Source organism: Xiphias gladius, chromosome 8, assembly GCF_016859285.1.
Source record: "Xiphias gladius isolate SHS-SW01 ecotype Sanya breed wild chromosome 8, ASM1685928v1, whole genome shotgun sequence".
Lineage (NCBI taxonomy): Eukaryota > Metazoa > Chordata > Actinopteri > Istiophoriformes > Xiphiidae > Xiphias > Xiphias gladius.
This window is the reverse complement of record NC_053407.1, coordinates 4,263,659-4,282,972: the sequence shown is the minus strand read 5'-3', so window position 1 is coordinate 4,282,972 and position 19,314 is coordinate 4,263,659. Positions and strand designations below refer to the sequence as shown.

Sequence of the window (19,314 nt, the reverse complement as noted above, 5' to 3'; positions counted from 1 at the left end):
AAGCATAGATACTTGTTTGGTTAGATTTTATTTTCTGCCACAAGGTTGAACATGTATGATCAACCATACAGTATTACAGCTACAATTGGAAGTGGAAAAATGCACATTCAGGGGCTTGGAGAAGTAATGCCAGTAGTAATAATAAGTCACTTTACATTTGCGTGGGTGAGACCCCATCCCCCATCACACGCATTACAAAGGATATATGTCATTTGACATAGTGAGTGTGCCTATGTCCAGTGGATCATGTGTGAGTGTGGGGGTTTGTGACATTAATGTGACATGATGGCATCCCCCACCCAGGGGAGAGCCCCTGCTGGTTGTGTTGCTGGCAAGGACAATAGGTGCTTGTGTTTTCATGTTCAGACTTTACAATGACATGTCGTTTTTTTTTTTTTACAAAGGTGGGATGAGGGATGACTTAGCAATAAAAGGAGATGTATTTTAAAACAGACAGATACAATAAGGATACACAACATTTCATTTTGTGTATCTGTCCCTGATGACAAACTACTTCTACAAAGCTTTACTCTGTAAAATCATCCTTTTATTTCCTGGAATCATCATAATGCTAATACATGGTGGGTGTTGAACTATTATTGTAATTATTTTTAAGCTGCGACAAAAAAAAAACAGTATAAAAGACCAACATGTATTTTTATTACTGTGCTTAAGATTTTAATAGGTGCATCCACTAATGGAGCTTCTAAAAGCAATAGTGAGTTATTGCATACATTTTATTTCATATATATGCTTTTGCCAATTGGTTATTCTTTGTTTCTTTGTTTATCTTGGAGTTAAAAAATAAATTAGGAATCTTTTAACATGTAAAACATCATTTTTTTGTAATTGTGTAGATTTGTTTAATGAACCAACTTGAGAGAAAGTCATAAGAGAAGTCCTTCCTTTTTAGAAACAGTACGATCTGATGAGTTTTAGAGAATAATTCTCAGTATTCTGTCCTCTTGTTCGTGTACCTCCTGCAAAACGACCCAGACTTAGAGAAAGAATGTCTTTCTCAATATTTAGCAATTTATTTAAAAAAAACAACAAAATAGTGTTTTATGTTTTAAAGTGTGTTTTGAAGAGTGTTTTATTCTAGTTGTGTTCTTTACAAATTCATTTCATGAACATTTGGACTGGAGGATGGAGGCAATAAGCAGAAAGAAAAGCGACAGTCATAAACTGAGGAGGACATAAAAGATGTTACTTGTTACAAGATTATGCAACACATTCCTACAAGAAACAAGAAAAATCCTAAATATATAATAGATTTGATGAAAAAATCAAGAGCTGTATCTTGGACTGGTCAGGGAGAACTTGTAAGTAATAATGTCATAAGAGGGTCACACATTAATGATTTGTTTAAAAAAAACCCATCCAAGATTGTACTCTTCTTAGGATGGTATGTGTTTTTGAACACTCTTGCTATTTTAAATGTACCCTTATCAGCAATGCAAAGCACTCAGCCGAGACAACTTATTACTGGTTCCAGTACCCGTATTTGCAATATTTATGAATACTCAGATACACTTGTAAATAGTAGACAATCTTAATCGTCACCTAAAGGCGTATGTGCATCCATATAACAGGTTGCATCCTCACTAAATAGTCCACATGCAAACTATGAGTCTAATGTATCCGTTCCTTAGTTTAGTAGGCAGTCTAAAACACCCCTGTATGGGTATGTGTTTGAAGATTGGGAAATCAATCAGTCTGCCAAGGTTATATCAACTTTGGAAAAAAGTGTATAACCAGGGTAGTTGATCAGGCCTACTTCATCCTGTTGTCCCAAATTCGTTCAATTCGGATTGGTGATTATGATGCATAAATATGAAAATGAGTTATTAATGTCAAGGTAGTCTTCGATGCTGGATGATATGTAACATTACAAATGGCAGAGTAAAAAGATGAAGGAGTAGTGCTATTTTTTATCTAAATCCAAAAACAAATTGTGTGTTGTTTTTTTTTTTTTTGTTGTTGTTGTTGTTGTTTTTAAAAAAAAATAGATTTATATATAGCAGTCCTTGAATGCTTGAATGTGTTTTTCTGTCTTTTCTGAAACTTGTTGTGCCAGCTACGTGGATATTGTATCTCAATCATCCCCACCTCATACGGTTCCTTTAGATTGATAGGCCTGGAAAGCTTGGTTCTGTAATTCCGTATTTTGTTTTGAGGGTGCAGATAAAGATGCATTGCTAGGCAGAGTCAAAAAAAGCCGTCACTACTGTGCACTGGTAGGAGCAGGTTTGGTTATTAGCAGATTATTAATTATTGAGGATAATTATTAATATATATGAAATTATTATTGGGAATGAAAAATTATGGGGAACAGGGCACCACCCCAGTATCAGGGACCCATAACTAAACTATAAATACATTCTCAAATGGGTGTTCATTTATAACTGTCGATATCTAGGAGATATCGACACTTATGCAAAGTGAACAGTGAAGGGAGGAATCTGAGCACTGGCCGTCACAATTGTGCTGTTACTACAGGAAGTATGCACAAATAATCACAAACAACTATTGCTTAAAGTACAACAAAATTTATTAACAATAGCAGTATTAATCAACAATCAATATTGCCCTCAACTATCAAACATCAAGAGGAGATGGCATTGGAGCAAACTGGGTTAAGCTGCGACTCTGCGACTCAGTTGGAGGGAAAATGAACATGTAATACATTATCTCCTCAACAAAGTCCTTTGGTCCTTTTGCAGGCAGTATGAGTGATCAGCTGATGCTGCACAGCTGTCTCTTTCAGATCTGGAAATGTATCATTGCCTGAGAGTTAAAGACTTGTGGCCTAGGTCTGAAGTTAAATTCGAACGTTTGAAAAAGTAATTTATAAACAGGAGGGTTGTGCTTTTACACTATTATTATGAAAAGTGTAAAAATCTGTAAAAGTTTTTTCCATACAACTTTGAGATTCTCACTTTGGTTCTCAGTTTTTCAGGCACACAGTCCTCACTGAAAATATCCCCAAAACTTTCAGCGACAGCATCAACACTCTTAGATGTCAGACACTGGTCCCAGGTATATTTGGAAAACACATCAATGCAGGTGAACAGGTACCAAACGTCATCGTTTTCCTTTTGAATGTCATGTCCACTAATTCTCCAAAAAATTGTTTATATCATAAACAACTATGGTTCTTGGGAAATGCTTAGCAGCGTTTGCAAGAAGTGTATAAGCATCTTGTTTAAATAACCATTCTTTTACTTGTTCCCTATGTGGTGCTATATCTATACTCTGTTTTACAGCAGAGCAAAGTTTGTTAATACCTCCAAAAGAACCAGGGCTGGAAGGGTCATGGTACACTGTTTTAAACATTCTATCAATTGTGGCTCCTCTGATAGAAATGAATACAATCAGGATATGGTCAGTCTGTTAATTTTTTTTCCCCCTCTACACATTTTGTTGGAAAAAAACAGAACACACAGCAAAATAAGATGTCATGTGGTAGACAAACTCACATTAAACATTATACTGAAAAATCATAGTGGCTAACATTCAAATCATCTACAAAATCTTTCACTTTTTTTTTTACAGTGATTGTTGATAGAGATGAACGACATTGATAATGACGGTTTCATCTGTATTCTTTATGAGAGTCCCTCGAATTTTAGCTAGTCTCTGTTCAGTGTTGGGTTCTGGTAACAAGTCAGTGAGTGTCGCTTCCACAATGCCAACAATCTTCTCAGGTTCTGTACGAACATGCAGAATGTTATTTAACATTGCCATTAGGGTCATTCCATGTCAAGTCAACAGAGGCCTCCCGACTGACCAGCTTGGATTTACTTCTTACTTTATGTAAATAATGTCATTGTAGCCAACAACTAGTCTGCAACATTTTCGGCTTGTATCTTCTGTAGTGTCTGGGGGGGGGTATCACAATACAGGTACCATGTAAAGATGTAAAAGAATACTGAGACTAATAATAAAACTAATAAATATAATAATAATATGGTGAATAATAATACTAGTAAAACTAAATATAATAATAATAATAAGCATAATAATTGAAGCAGTGGGTGTTGAGCTGGATCATAGGGGCAGTAGGTAGTTTGCAGTCACAGATCCAGACTCTGCAGTACCAGGGGCAGAAATACCTGCAGAAAGCAACAGGAGGAGAGAGGAGAGGGACGAGCAAGCACAAAACTACAGGAGAGAGAAGTCAAGTTAGTAACGAGCATTGATGGGATAATGCGTACATATAGCGAGGAAGAGGAGGAGAGAGGAGCTAGGTGCATCATGGGAAGTCCCTCAGCAGTCTAGGCCTATAGCAGCATAACTAGGTGGTGGTTCAAGCCAAGCCTGAGCCAGCCCTAACTATAAGCTTTATCAAAAAGGAAGGTTTTAAGACCACTCTTAAACATGGAGAGGGTGTCTGCCTCCCGGACCCAAACTGGAAGATGGTTCCACAGTAGAGGAGTCTGATAACTGAAGGCTCTGCCTCCCATTCTACTTTTGAAGACTCTAGACTCTTTGGAGACCCCAAGTAAGCTTGCGTTCTGGGAGTGCAGTGTTCTACTGGGGTAATAGGGTACTATGAGCTCTCTAAGATATGCAGTGTTAATGTAAACACTCTAGCAAAATGCTGACGTCTTCTAACTATAAAGGAAGGAATCTCTGTCCATCAGTCTCTCTATCCCTGTCTGTCTGTCAGTGTCTGTATTTCAATTTTCTCAACTAGATTCATCCGATCGACTTCAAACTTTGCTGAGGACCCAACAAAGTGTCGACTGAAGTTTTTTGGATGAGTGTTTCTCATAAAAGCTTCTAACATTGCTTTTCTACAGGTTACTTGACGTGAAGAAGAAGGCGTAAGTACACTATGAGGGCAGTGCAGCACCTGGACAATTTACAGCATGCAAATGCTAAGGTTTTAAGAAAGGTCGAACTCAACTGTAATGGCACTTTGTTCGCTGTCACCCAGACAGTATTGGAGAAGAGTGGAGCAGCCAACTCCAGAAATTACGCAACTACTATTACTCTAGCATTGCTAGGGCACGCAACTATGTAATGGCAGGTGTATTACTCAGGACCCAAGGAAGTGCATTGTTGAGTGTGAGGTTATTTTGATGATGCTCTCAAAAAAGCTGTTTTGTGAGTCCAGGGGGGCCTAGATATGGAAAAAATATGTTAAAAATATGTTTAAGCAAGAGTTGATAAAAGTCAGAAGAATTACCTATTTAGATGCATCACACTAACATCTCTCTTCGCTCTCTGTGTGCTGTGACTGTGAATGTGTGCTATCTAGAGTTTCTGGATGATGTGATGATTGATGCGTGCAACAGGTTCAGTTGTCTGTCCTATCCTGTGAGACCAACTCTGTTCCTGGAGTTCCACGGCTCTGAGCAAAGCCTTGAGGAACAAGTCAACAGAACCGGTGTGTGGATATACAAATTACAAACAAAAATAATCATGCATTTCAAACAAATGAGGTCACAGGATGAACACCTAAAGTGGCTTTGAAAAGTATTCAGACCCTTTCATTTTTTTCAAATTTTTTAAATGGATAAAACTGACATTTTTGACCATCAGTCTACGCTTAATAACATATAATGTGGAAGTGAAAACATGTTTTTAGAATTTTTTGCTAATTTATTAAAAATCAAATAACGGAAATCTCTTGTTTACAGAAGTATTCTGATCCTTAATTCACCACTTTGTACTGAATTGTTGTCCCTGTGGCAGCAGTTACAGCTTCGAGTCTTCTTGGGATAAGTCTCGAAGCTGTAACTGCTCTAACTGGGCAGTTTATCCCATTCTTCCGGGCGGATCCTCATGAGCACCATCAGATTGGGTAGAACTGCCATCTTCATATTTTTACACAGATGCTCTCTGGAGTTTAAGTCTAGATGTTGGCTGGACCACTCAAGGATAGTCAGACACTGTTTTGCTGACAGGTGAACCGAGGCCCTTCTTGTCTTGGCCAGGGAGATTACTCAGTTTGGCTGGACGACCAGCTCTAGGAAGAGTTCTGGTAGTTCCAAATGTCTTCTATTCCACAATTATCGAGGTGTTCCTGGGAATGCTCAAAGCTTTAGAAATGGTTTTATTACCTTGCACTTACCTATACCTCGCCACAACTTTATTGTTGTGATCTATATAGAGCTCCTCAGACTACATAGCTTGATTTTTGTCCTGACATGCATCATGAATTGTGGGACCTTATATACACGGGTTTGTGACTTTCTAAACTACGCCCAGTAAATTCAATTTGCCACAGGTGGACTCCAATCAAGTTCTAGACACATTTAAAATATAATTAAAGCAAACAGGATGCACCTGCACACAATATGGAGTATCGCAGCAAGTGTTATGAATACTTTTGTAAATGAGAGATTTTAGTTTTTCAATAAATTTTCCAAAAATTTCTAAAAACATGTTTACAGTTTGTCATTATTGGTTCTTGAATGTAAATTGATTTGCAAAAATAGTAATTTTATCCATTTAAAATTAAATGTTACAACACAACAAAGTGATTCTGGTAATTTCCTGACTTTTTATGAAGTCGGTGTATTAATATGAGACCTGGATACTGGACTCCAAAATGGCATCCTTCGATTCCAATGATGGTGCTTTCCCATCGTACATTACAAAAAGTTTTTCTCCTCCTGAATTTCTTCTGCATTGTTCAGCACACTTAACATGCACATCAGCTTTTCTCTCCCTAAGTCACTGGCCCATCTGATAGACTTTGCTTTGAGATGGTGTCAAGCAAAAGATGGCCTTACTAGGCATAGGAAGTTTTTATAAATATTAAACTTTCACGAGTACCACAAAGAACCAGACATTTGACCTGTGGGTGAAAACAATACTGGAACCAATAATGTCAACTTCCAGAGACAACAGAGCGGAGAGACAACACAAATTTGGCTGGAGGGAGTCTGGGACGCACATGCTCTCAGCTGTCTCAACTGGAGGAAGACTCTGCTGCACATGCTCCATGGACCCAAAAATGCATAAGTGTGAAGAACCCTGCAGAAGCATGGCAGACATTGTTCAGCGTATCCGCCAAGTGAGCAACATTCATAGGAATTATTAGGGTGCCATCTTTAGCGGGATATGTAGTTCTCTCTAATACATCCATGGCAAGCATGCTAAAGTGCTAACTTGTGTGTAATGACCGTAACAGTCTCACGAGGCTGCTGGTGTGTCTCCACACTTTGTCTATTTTAAAAAACTACCTGAAAATATGATCATAAATAAAATCCACTCATTCTCAAATACAACTTCAAAATTAACAGCACTGCTAATATTCTCTACCATATTATCATACAAAAAAAACTACTCTTTAGCAACTAAAAATAGTTGCAGTGCAAGGTAGAATGAGCTGGAGAATTCATTGTGGACCATCAGCTGGTCTATGAATGTTAGCACCACAGGTAGTGTAGACATGGGAAAATAACAATTACTCTGCACCTGTTCCCCCCATCCCCCTGTCTCCAGCCTCTGTTTCTCCCCAGACCTGCCTTCCTCTATTCATCCACCAGATGTCCTCAGACTTTCTTCCTTGTTCCCATTTACCTGTCTGCCCCACTCATCCATGCACCTGTTCTCACTTCCCCCTAGTGTTCCTCATGCAAAGTATCCTGTTACCTGTTTGTTTGCCTACCTGTTCTTCAATTCAACTGCCTGCTTGTTCTTCTGTCCACCTGTAAGCCTGTCATTTTTCATTAAGAGTTACTTAACTGCATCAGCCTTCCTTCGTGTGACTGCATTTGGGTCCTTTCCCCTGTGTACCTGGCGTCAGACAAGACACACAACAAAAGAAAAAACATTTTTTGCATCTGTTTGTGTTTCTACAGAGGACATCACTCAGAGTAACAGAGGTTCAGATTTTCAGTGGGCTCAAGATGCAGAAACAAGGAACCGGCTGTGGAAAGCTCGTCATGATGCCTGGTACGCTGCTTTGGCTCTCAGACCTGGCTGCAAGGTAAATAAAGTAAACTGCCACTTTACCTGTGGTAAAGTGAGCAGATTTTAGCACTAAATACCTTGTTTCTTAGGAATATTTCTGCTTCACACAACCCCCATCCCCCCATCCCAGAGTGATAACTCTGTGCTGTACTAACACCATAACCATACTGAGGCACTATTGTCTCACTTTAAATCCTGTGTGAATCCTAGGGATTACAAGCTTGATGCTGTTCCAGTTCTGTGACCTTCTCTTCTTGTTTTTGTGTGCGTGTGTAGGCCTACGCTACAGATGTGTGTGTCCCTCTGTCTCGATTGTCTCAAATCATTGTGGAGACAAAGGAGGACATGATTGAAAACAGACTTACAGGTGAACTGATTACTGAAATGGGCTCAGTGTTAATGGTGTTAATAATGATTGATATGATTTATTGTAAGTATCATGCCTCTACCTGCATTGGTGCTAACCTATTAATATATAATAATTATTGCAATCGGAGCATTTACACTAAGTGCAAAAAAAGAAAAGGACTAACTTGATGCTTTACAAGGCGACATTACATCTTGTGACTGTTTGATTGATTGCGTATAATTATTAGAATTGACTAGATGCTTAAGTGATCTGATGAAATGCTCTGTTTAACAGACTGATTGAAGTCATTCAAAATTATATTTACATTAAGTTTTAATCAAACAGTGGAAGATGAATATTGTCAGTTATGACAAATTTTTAATAAGGTGTATATTTAAAACTACAACAGTCTCCTTTTTTGGACTGTGTCTCTCTTGTGTGATTGTGCCTAGAAAAGCTTTCCCCAATTACTGGGTCATATTTGTGTGTATATTGGTTAATGTGGGTGTGACATATGGCTGCAGCAATTAGTTCTCATCATCAAGGTGATGCAAGTGGCCTCAGAGCAGGAAATCCCAGGAAAACCAAAAGAAGCAAAGCATTATGGTGGAAAAAAAGGAAGAGGTTTTAAATATATGCTAAACTAGATGCTGCTCAAAAAAAAATTGGTACTTTTCAGTTTTTTCACAGATTGAGTAATCACATAATATATTCAATTAAAGGTCATGTAATTGCACAGGCCAAAAACACAGTCTTACCTATGTGGTAAACTGATTGTATAGAATATACTTACTTTCCCACCAGAAATAAAACACACTTGATAGCAGCTGAAAATATTGCTTTTGTTTTTGCCTCCAGTAGATTAAGGTCTGACGTAGCTGCAGTTATGTATAGGTGCACTCCATGATTTATCAGTAACCCAGGATGGGTCAATAGATTTTGACATCACTGTAGTGTTTAGTGTAGATACAAGCACTGACATACACATCAAATCAGATGCAAATGATGCAAACTGTTTTTGGGGGCTGAAATGTTGTTTAATTGAACATTAGATTGTCCAAACAAAGCTAACTTTAGCTTTATTTGCCCCAGTGACGGTGGCAAATTATTAAACCTGGTGTAGGCAAGGCCTAGTTTGTAATCGTATTTTTCTATGGGATTCAAGCGGTTTCCTTCTAAAGTCAGCACAGCTGACGGCATATGAGCAACGTAAAAACACCCACACCTGTTGTTTTCTGTGTAAGGTCCTGCACACCGGTGGCATCTTCAAGCATATTAATTCTCCAGAAAAAAAGCAGCAGTTCTACACATTCAGTCCCCGGGACCATCTTGCTACTGTACCCTGACTACTACTTCTGTCAGTACAGTTCGTTGGATGTGTGCTTCCTGCAAGTGTCAAGTGTAACAGGGAGGAGAGAGGAAAGAGTGTCAGGAAAGAGGTACATGGCTAAGCAGAGACAACAGTCACTTAATCTTTATACAGGCCAAAAGACAAAAAATTCATTTTTTTAAATGTACAAAATACTACATCATTTCCCAGGGCCCAACATGATGACTTCAAATTGCTAAAGAAATAAAGTAAGAATGATATTGTTTCATTACCAAAAATGATGCACGTGGGATGGGGGGTACTTCATCACTTACTCAGTCAGTCTGTCATGGACATTCCCGTTTATACGGCTAGCATTGCTGTCCACCCAAAAATCATTTTGTATGCTTTCTAGTAAAATGAATGAGAGTGCTGTCTACTTTCAGGTCCAATAGCGGGTCATGTAGGTGATGGTAACTTCCACTGTCTCATATTGGTGGACCCCAACGACCCAGAGGAGCTGCACAGGGTTCATCTGTTCACTGAGAGACTGGCCAGGTAAGGTGTTTCTGAAACTCTCCCCTCTCTTGTCCCCTGACACGTTTCACTTTCTCACAAATCCTCCACCAGACAAACTTTTGCCTGTGTGGATACCTTATGCTTAAACTTTTGTGACCTACTTTAGTCAAATTTGGATCCAGTTCAAGAATATTGTCATGCTTATTTGACACATGTACTGTACAGTCTTCGTAGTTGACATTAACATAGAATTCGATTTTGCAGGAAGTATTTGGTGGAAATCCAGATTTTCACAGCACAATCAATGTAGACCTGAATTTCTTGACTGTCATAAAAACTCTAATCTCAGTTTTTTTGTTTTTGTTTTTTTTAAGGTTGTTCAAGTGCATGCTTTAAGCTTCAGTAAATGTTCAGGCTTGAGGTCAGTCAGGTAGACAGGCCTCACTGCTCCCTTTTTGCAACTTTTCCTCGGTATCTTCTGTCATTCACTCTTCAACGCCTTTCTCCTTTCCCTAATTCTCCCCACACTTTCCCTAATCCCTATCACTCTGCTTAGCTACTTTCAGAAAAATTCACCTACACTTTGACATTACACACTCACCCATCTCACTTAATTGATATTGATATCATTGGACTTAATTAAGTGTTGGGTTTTGAAAAGGTTGTTGGATACTGTGGTATCTATCTAAAATCTATTTTAAAAGATTCACACAGTATTGGTTACGTTTAGGTATTAGACTAGCATACATTGAAAAAGTGTAGGTATTAATTTTGAAATGGTTATGGTGACTGGGTTATCAATATTTAGTTAACAAGGTTAGAAATGTTGTTTTTAGGCTTTAAGTTAGGGATGGATGCAGCTGTATGCAAACGGTTGGGCACCCAAGAGCAAATTACATATATTGTATTGTATTAATAATAATAATGACATTAATGCATTTTATTTATGGATGCCTTTCATAGCACTCAAGCAGACCTTACAAGACAGTTAAAAAACAAGCAACAATGCATCATAGAACCCAACAAAGCAGTACTAAGCTAATACAATAAATAAGTATAAAATCATACCATACCCAATAGAAATCAGACTGAATATGCCAGTTTGAAAATATATGTCTTGAGATGGGATTTCAAGGAGGACAGAGAGTCAGTATTGTGAATATCTTTGAGAATTCAAGCTGAGCGGCAGAATGACTGAAGACTCTGTATCTCTTGGTACAAAGGTACATAGTATGAAAGTATATAGTAAATACAACCCCTGCAGCAAACAAACATTGAAAATTAGCTTTTCTTCAATTGTTAATGCACTGGTATTTTTTATTTCATGAACCCAGAAAAAATTATACAGCAATTGTATGTGCAAAAGAATGGGACACCCCACTAAAGTCAGTACCTAGTAATCCACCCCTTTGGCAGATATCAGTTTGCAAAACACTTTCTGTAGCCAACTAAGAAGGGTCTATTCTTGATTTAGGAATTTTAATCCACTCTTTTCAAATTCTGATATATTTTTAGACACACACAGCATGTTCAAGATGTCCCAACAGATTTTCAATGATGTTCAAGCCAAGGGACTGTGAGGGCCATTCCAAAAGCTTCAGCTTGTGCTTCTTGAAGATGGTCATGGTGGATTTTGTGGTATTCTTTAGGGTCATTTTCCTGTTGTAGAAGCCAGCCTCCTTTCAATTTAACTTTCTTGACTGACTGAATGATATTTGTGTTCAGAATTTTCTGATATTTAGTGAAATCTATTTGTACCTCTGTGCCACTGGCTGCCACACAACCCCAAAGCAAAGCATTTTCACCCCCATGCAGAACAGTTGGCAAAGTGTTGATTGCATCTAATCCTTTTTTCCCCACAAATATGCCTTTTACTGTGGCAAAAGGGCTCAATTTTGACTTCACCCCTTGTCTTGCTCTAGGTCAATGACTCAAATTTGCGTGTCAAGGTTGACTCTATATGGAACATTCTCAGAGATTTATATCGCCTCCTTGAGTGGATCCTCTTAGGGCAGTGATTACATAAGAATGAATGGAATGAAATCGCTGCAAAATTTTGCCATTTTAAGTCTTGGTGTGTATTTTGCCCTAACATTTGTACCTCCAAAAATACAATTTGGTCACTGCAATGTGACCAAATTGTAAAGGGTAAGTGGACTGCACCTGTATAGTTAGTTATGTGTCTTGCCAAACATTTGGCCCTTTCGACACTGAGTAAGGAGACACCGCAGTAATATCAAACATAAACATCAAACATAAAAATGATATAGATATCTTCCGGTAACAAAAGAAAACATGAGTTATAATAATATGTACTTTTATATACTTTCAAATAACATTTATGTGCAACATTTTAAATACGTTTTGATCTGAATAGCAGAAGAAAGAAAAATGCTGCAAGTCCAAAGATGTTTATGCTACTAAAGGGCTCTTTTTCTTCAATTGCCGTTTCTTTTTTTTTTTTTTTTGGATAAAAAGTACTGCATAGTTCCCAAGTACATATATTATTAAGGTGTCACACTAAAGAAATCCTCTCTTCTTCAAAAGTGACATACCATCCAGTTTAATAAAGTAGTAAAGTGGTAAAATGTAGTTTTACAGAGCTTCCATGCCATGCACTGACCTGGCCTTCCTGGACAATATTTAAGGTTAGAGTCTTGCTCAAGGACACTTACACATTTGGCCTGGAGGAAACTGAGGGCTCAAACTACCATGCACAGTACCATGCAAAAGTTTTAGGCACTTTAGATGTTCATATTCTTATACATGACGCATCTGATTGAGGCATCTGAACGGTCCCAAAATTCATTCTACAGCATTACAATGACCCCAAACGTACAGCCAGGGTCATAAAGAACTATTTTCAACCACAGGAAGAACGAGGAGTCCTGCGGCAAGTGGTATGGCCCCACCAGAGCCCTGGTCTCAGCATCATTGAGCTAGTCAGGGATTACATGAAGAAACAGCATCAACTGAGACAGCCTAAACTACAGAAGACCTGTGGCACTTGCCAAGTACCTTAAACTATGCACCAGAAGAATTGGTGCTGTTTTAAATGCAAAGGGCGGTCACACCAAATATTGATTTGATTTTAGTTTTTTTTTTTTTTTTTTTTTTTTTTTCCTGTTTACTACACTGTTGTGTGAAGTTAACTGAAATAAAAACTATTCATGTCAATATTTTTTTTGTAAAGCATCCTTATTTTAATTTTGGTGCCTGAAATTTTGCACAGTGCTGTAACCATAACCCAAATATTTCATAGTAAGCAATATTGAAAATGTCATATCCACCTGCACTGCATGATTTTTCATCTCTGTGTGTTTATGTGCTACATTAACTGACTTTGAAGAGTAGATGTACTCCCAAAAAAAAAGCACAAAGGCTTTAACTTACTTCAGTAACTGAATCTTCAGGCTGAATTGATACTGATACTATGTACCTTTAAACTATCAGAAGCTACTTTACTGTCATGGTGGATTAAAGTGTCCTCAAGAGTGCTCATTATGGGCCTTTTAGTACAAAAGTATACTCCTCCTGTACATCTTTTTTTGTTTTTTTTTGTTTTACGTGTGAGAGTGCGGTGTGTCAGACTCAAACTGCCTGAACAGGCTCCCCTTAATGTATGAACCTGAAAGTGGTTCCATTGAGATATTAAAATGGAGTTGGTAATGTTATTGATAATGTGAAAATATTCACCTTTTTGATATTAGTATAAAAATTGTTCAATTTAGGTATGAGTTTGCAGTTAAGATCAAGTTACATCTACTAGCTATAGTAGATATTAGTTCCAGTTGTAGTTATTTTGTTTATTTTTATGAAAAATATTGTGACACCATTAACTTCTTAAAGTTAAAGGCAGGGGCTGCTACATTACTGAATACACAGTATTTTTTTAGAGTAAAATAATGTGGTTTGTTTCCCTCTAGGCTAGCCCTGGCCATGGATGGTACATGTACTGGGGAGCACGGAGTGGGTTTAGGGAAGAGAGCACTACTGTGTGAGGAGATGGGACCCATGACTATACAGGTCATGCAGGGTCTCAAGGACACCCTTGACCCAAATAACGTGATGAATCCTGGGAAGATTCTCGAGCCAAGAGAACTATAACCAGTATTTTAGTCACTAAACACAGAAAATCTTATGATCTACTCACTGTTCATGATGTGATCAGAGACTGAGTCAATAAGACTAATAGGATATCACTAGGAAGACATTGTTATATTGACCAAATAAATAATGTCTTCCTAGTGATATCCTATCCTGTTTTCACTTTTGAGTGATCCTTGTCTGTTAAATCTCATCCAGCATTCTTTTATAGGTTGATCTAAAAAATATAAGTGAATCAAGAAAATCAAGAATGTTTTATTTTGAATGGATTGTGGTGGCAGTCCATGGAATGATCAAGCAATTTGAAAACTTCAACTGATCTTTAAAATAGTTTCTGCACTGCATACTCTTACACAGTGACACATTACAGTATAGCCATCAGAGATGTGTAAAACTGCCTAATACCCGTAAAAAATGGACAGGGCAACAGTAAGCATCATACACTGTTGTAAAACCATAACATATATCGGAAACAATCTTACCACAATTTAATGATAATTCAGAATAAACAAGTTTTCAGGTAGATCCAAGTAGATCAATTAGATCCTATTTGAAACACAGTGCCAGTAATATATTCTTACTTACATACCTACAGAATTTTTAAATACAGTATCCTAAACAATTCATAGTGTTTGTTTTTAGGATTGACTCCACCAGAGCTCAGACAAGTTAAGGTGACATAGCAGTGTATTTTGACACTTGATTAACATGAAGAAGTAAATCTTGGCATAAGAGGGTAGCTGCACCTCAGGATGTGTATTTTAAACTTATTAGAGACTTCCCCTTTACCTCTCTGTAGCAGGGAAATACTTGGAAAAATAAAGAATGTTTCTGGATGGTTGTGAGGCTTTTTTTTTGTGAATGACATCAGAAGACAGACAAAATAAAATGCTATTAACTAATTTCTACCTCAATAGGCCTATAAATATTGTCCCAACTTACAGCCCTTAACTGAACATTAAGAAAGAAATGAAAAATCTATACAAAGCCTCTTGGGTAAAATACAGTCTCTACTTAATTCAAAAACAATGTATCTCAGTTACAGATAGTAGATGGTTTATTTCATTAATAATCTTCCAGCACCTGTATCTATCAGTATAAGGAGTTTTTTGAGGTGCTTGCATACTACCTAAAGTGACTGAATTGAATAACAATACAGGACTTATAATAATTTCCATCTATTGGTTTCAGTTAAATCTTTGATCTAGTGTAAATCTGCCGTGATTCAACGGTTGACAACTGTTCTTTCATTGACACACTCATCAGCTGTAGCTACCACTGAGGACACCAAGGTCATGTCCTAAGTCCTCAGTATATCAAGGAATTTAAGGAGATTGAAGACTTGATTATATACATACTACACATCTTGTTTGGTATAAGGCTGATTTAGATTTAGATATTATTAGATTAAATATCTTAAAAATTTGACTTGGCAAAAAAGAAAAAAAAACAATTAACATTTTGTAGTCTCTATCATAATTACATACCTGGCAATGTAGAGATGGCTTTGAGTAAACTTAGGACCATAGTGTAGGGAGAAGTTACAGAAAATATAACTGATCAACCTAATGGGTAAATGTGAAATGTGTGCCTTTCTTAAACACAGAATTTTTTTTTTTTTCCCACTTTCCAAAACCTCACCCTTTATGAAGGGTTTATACACTGTAACTAATGTATTTATTAAAGGTAATAAATCATTTACTGATGTTTTATAGATCACTTATAAACCATTAATAACAGCAATTTGTCAGATTGAAGAATCGTTCTGGTTGGTATTAATTCTTTCTTTTAGGTGGTAATGCAGTTATAAATATTGGTAATCCATTAATGGTAATCCATTAATTAAGGGATTTTGGTGCACATTCTCCTTTTTCAGAAATGCTCCGTTAGACAAATTTAATGAGCTAAAAAGACATCTTAAAAGTGTCCTGGTGGAGGATAAACACCTGCCAGGGGAGTTTTTCCCAACCGAAAAGTTATCTGACTCATTACTGTTCAATAAAGCATCAGTAAATGATTTATTAAACATTAATAAATCCATTGTACAATTTACAAACCTTTAATAATGGGTGAATTAGACTTACTAGTTGGGTTCATCTGGTCGAAATAGGTGCCTCATTGTTTCTAGAATACTGCAAGGCCCTGCATGCCGCTCTACTTCTGTTGTGAGCCCCTTTGTGCATAAACTAAAGTTGAAACAACATAGCCAAGTGTCCAATTACTTATGAACTCCTAAACTCTGGGCATTATGTGTTAAAATGGCTATGTCTCTCTCACAGTTCTTTCTATATTGATGTGAATCTACTCAAAAGCTAAGACCTGGCAGTTTGTAGTACCCATTATTTAATTTCAAATTGAATGTGCTGGAGCACAGAGCCTGAAGAACAAAAAAATGTATAACTATCCAAAATACTTATGGTCTGGACTGTAATATAGTAATATTGCCTATTATCAATGTTTGGTAAACCTTCAGAGTCACTGTAGATTTTAGAATAATGACAGAAAACACTCAAATTAACACACCATATCCCAACAAAGTTACCCTATAGCCCTGTAGCCTTATGTCTTTTCTCCCTATAGGTATTCATATTTATACATGCTGTATTAGAACCATTATTTGTGCGTGCGTGTGTGCATGCCTGAGGAACAGAGAGGACCATTTATAGGCCTACTGTCATTATAGCAGGATAGATTAGTACCTACTGAAGTAAGTACTTAACCATAGCGTACATTATTGAGTAGTGGGGCCAAGAAGACTTTACAAAAGTGACTATGTGTTATTGTGAAGAAACAAAGAGCAAAACAGAATTAAACCAGCCTAATTACACATGGATGCATGCACAGGATTAGACCAAGTAATCCTTAACAAAACATGTGAGCTGGCAATCCCAATAATTTAGCACATGGCGCAAAAATCTATGCATAACTTGGTAATGACAACAGTATGCTGGCAAGTCAAGGGATATCGATTTCTATTCCTCAATTAAAGGAGGAGTAGGCAATTCTGGAGAGGAGGAGTTGATATTTGAACTCAGCCGCAAAACACATACACCCCTCCCTTCAGTGCTCCTTCATAACCTCCACCCCCCAAATTCATGTATGTCATTTCCAAGGCAACGACACTATCAACTAGGCTAGCTGACCAAAAGAGAAATATGGCGGAATCCAGAGCGTCTGCTGCCTGAGGGTAAGTTAGCATCAATAAGGAGAAGAAATTTTTATTGCTACGAAAATACAGGTGGCAGATGTTTTTTTTGTAGTACTGTAGAAAGTGTGACAATAAGACTGTTAATATTTAAATAGCCGCTGAAGCCAAAAATGTATCTAAGCCAAATCTAAGCCAAGGAGTAGCTTAGCCTATGTATCGGTAATATTTTTGTTAGTAACTTCAACAGTAACTGTTACTTATAATGTACTGTAAGTGATACATGGAGCAACATTGTTTATTGTAAGTTCCAAAATAACAAGGAAGAATATAACATGGAAGGGTTATATCTCGGACATTATTCAGATTTTCTTCTTACTATGGTGTTATTCCACAGGACAGCACCTAGGCAGGATGAGTAATGCTACAGAGGCGCAGACGTGTAATTCCGAAGGAAATAATGTGACGTCTGCCATAGCAAGTATATTTGTATACCAAGTTGGCAAGGTAATATCTCCCATGTTATTTACGTTTCATTACTATCATGATGTAGCTCCGTCCGAGTCCGAGCCACTTTTATTTACCATTTACAGAGCCAGGGCTGTGTACAAACACTGGATTTCTTTTCCATCACAAAATGGATAGGTAGCCGACTGTGAGGAGAGATTCGCTGAATTTGACAAAAAGTATATTGGATAAGAATTGCTGACTATACCTTTAACAGATCAACCATCCACCAGACACCCCCATTTTTGTGCACAAGCCAGAAAATAACACACCCAAAATAAAAAGTTAATGTTTTTCAACCCTTTTGATTACAGTAATAACCCAGGTCTTCCTTGAAGGGTAACTCTTTAAATTTTACATCCAAAAAGTCTGAACGAGTATATGAGATACTGAACCAAAATTACAGAGGCACAAACATGGTAGAAATGTAAGTTTTTCTTTTTGCCTTGCCTGTTTCTTGCATAAAAAAGTTAATATAAGGTTGTAGTAGTACCTTCTGTGTCATAAACATTTTGAAGCAATAGCCACAAGTCTGAACCAATATTGTGTTAACAGCTGTTGCCGTGATATGTGGATCCTAAAATACTTTGCACTGGTACATTCAGGAGAGTCAGAGCTTTCAAACTTTGTATAATTTCACAAGGTTGTGTGAAGACTGAGTCAGCACAGACAAAAGACACCTTAAGTAGCGCTACCAAGGACAAAACGTGTTGTGTGTTTTAAAAAGTTAATTAAGGAACGACCTTGAGAGGGGATTCCCTATATTTTCAGATATGTCAATTTTCTCACACTTTCTTACGTGAATAAACTGAATTTCTGTGTAAAATATTAAGATATTATTACATAAAGGCAAGTGTTTAAAAGTAAAACAAAAGTATATAAAAAAAATGACTTTGGTGTCACATTTGCTCATAATGCTGTTCATATATTTAGATGTCTTCTAAATGAAATCCTGATATTTTTGTTCATAGTCTTTGCTCTTTATCACAAAGTATGATAAAAACTAGAAAAAAAAACAACTTAGGATCAATTTAGGCTATAAACATATAATACGTTTTGGTCATCTTCTCATACCCTAAAATGCTCCAGGGCTTCAAGGTAACACTACAGACAATTTCAAAACCTCATCATCTTTTGAGGACGGCCACTGCGCCTTCTGTGATAGGATTGTGTATGGCTCTTCCTATACCTCCTTACTACTACCGCAGCTCCTCAGCTTATGTTCAGTAGCCTAGTGATGCTCTTGTACCTTCTCCCATCTTTATGAAGTCTCGCAAACTGGTTTCTTTCTTTTTCAGGCAATTCCTTAGCATGTGGAACCATGTTGCATCAGACACAACCCGGGCCAAAATTGAGAAAGCGGTGGTAATCACATGGTTCTTTTCTAGCCTTGTTCATGCAATGAGCCTTAATCTGAAATTACAGGTGTAATTACTTTTGTTGCAG

At 37.3% G+C, this 19,314-nt stretch overlaps 1 protein-coding gene across 11 annotated transcripts in view; it reads left to right on the top strand.

Moving 5' to 3' along the window:
* ldhd (lactate dehydrogenase D) overlaps window positions 1-15,046 on the top strand; it is a 38,785-nt gene extending 23,739 nt beyond the window's left edge. For 5 of the 11 annotated variants that reach the window (XM_040131999.1, XM_040132001.1, XM_040131996.1 and 2 more), the window contains 7 exons: window positions 5,267-5,395; window positions 5,704-5,745; window positions 7,338-7,397; window positions 7,821-7,948; window positions 8,209-8,299; window positions 10,037-10,148; window positions 14,036-15,046. In XM_040131999.1, coding sequence (XP_039987933.1) covers window positions 5,267-5,395; window positions 5,704-5,745; window positions 7,338-7,397; window positions 7,821-7,948; window positions 8,209-8,299; window positions 10,037-10,148; window positions 14,036-14,216 — 743 coding nt within the window. In that variant the 3' untranslated portion in view covers window positions 14,217-15,046. Of the gene's footprint in view, window positions 1-5,266; window positions 5,396-5,703; window positions 5,746-7,337; window positions 7,398-7,820; window positions 7,949-8,208; window positions 8,300-9,525; window positions 9,721-9,821; window positions 9,860-10,036; window positions 10,149-10,483; window positions 12,914-12,982; window positions 13,183-14,035 lie in introns of those variants that run through there. The other 6 variants (XM_040132002.1, XM_040132000.1, XR_005707880.1 and 3 more) reach the window with 5 other exon arrangements.
* The last annotated feature ends 4,268 nt before the right edge of the window (window positions 15,047-19,314 follow it).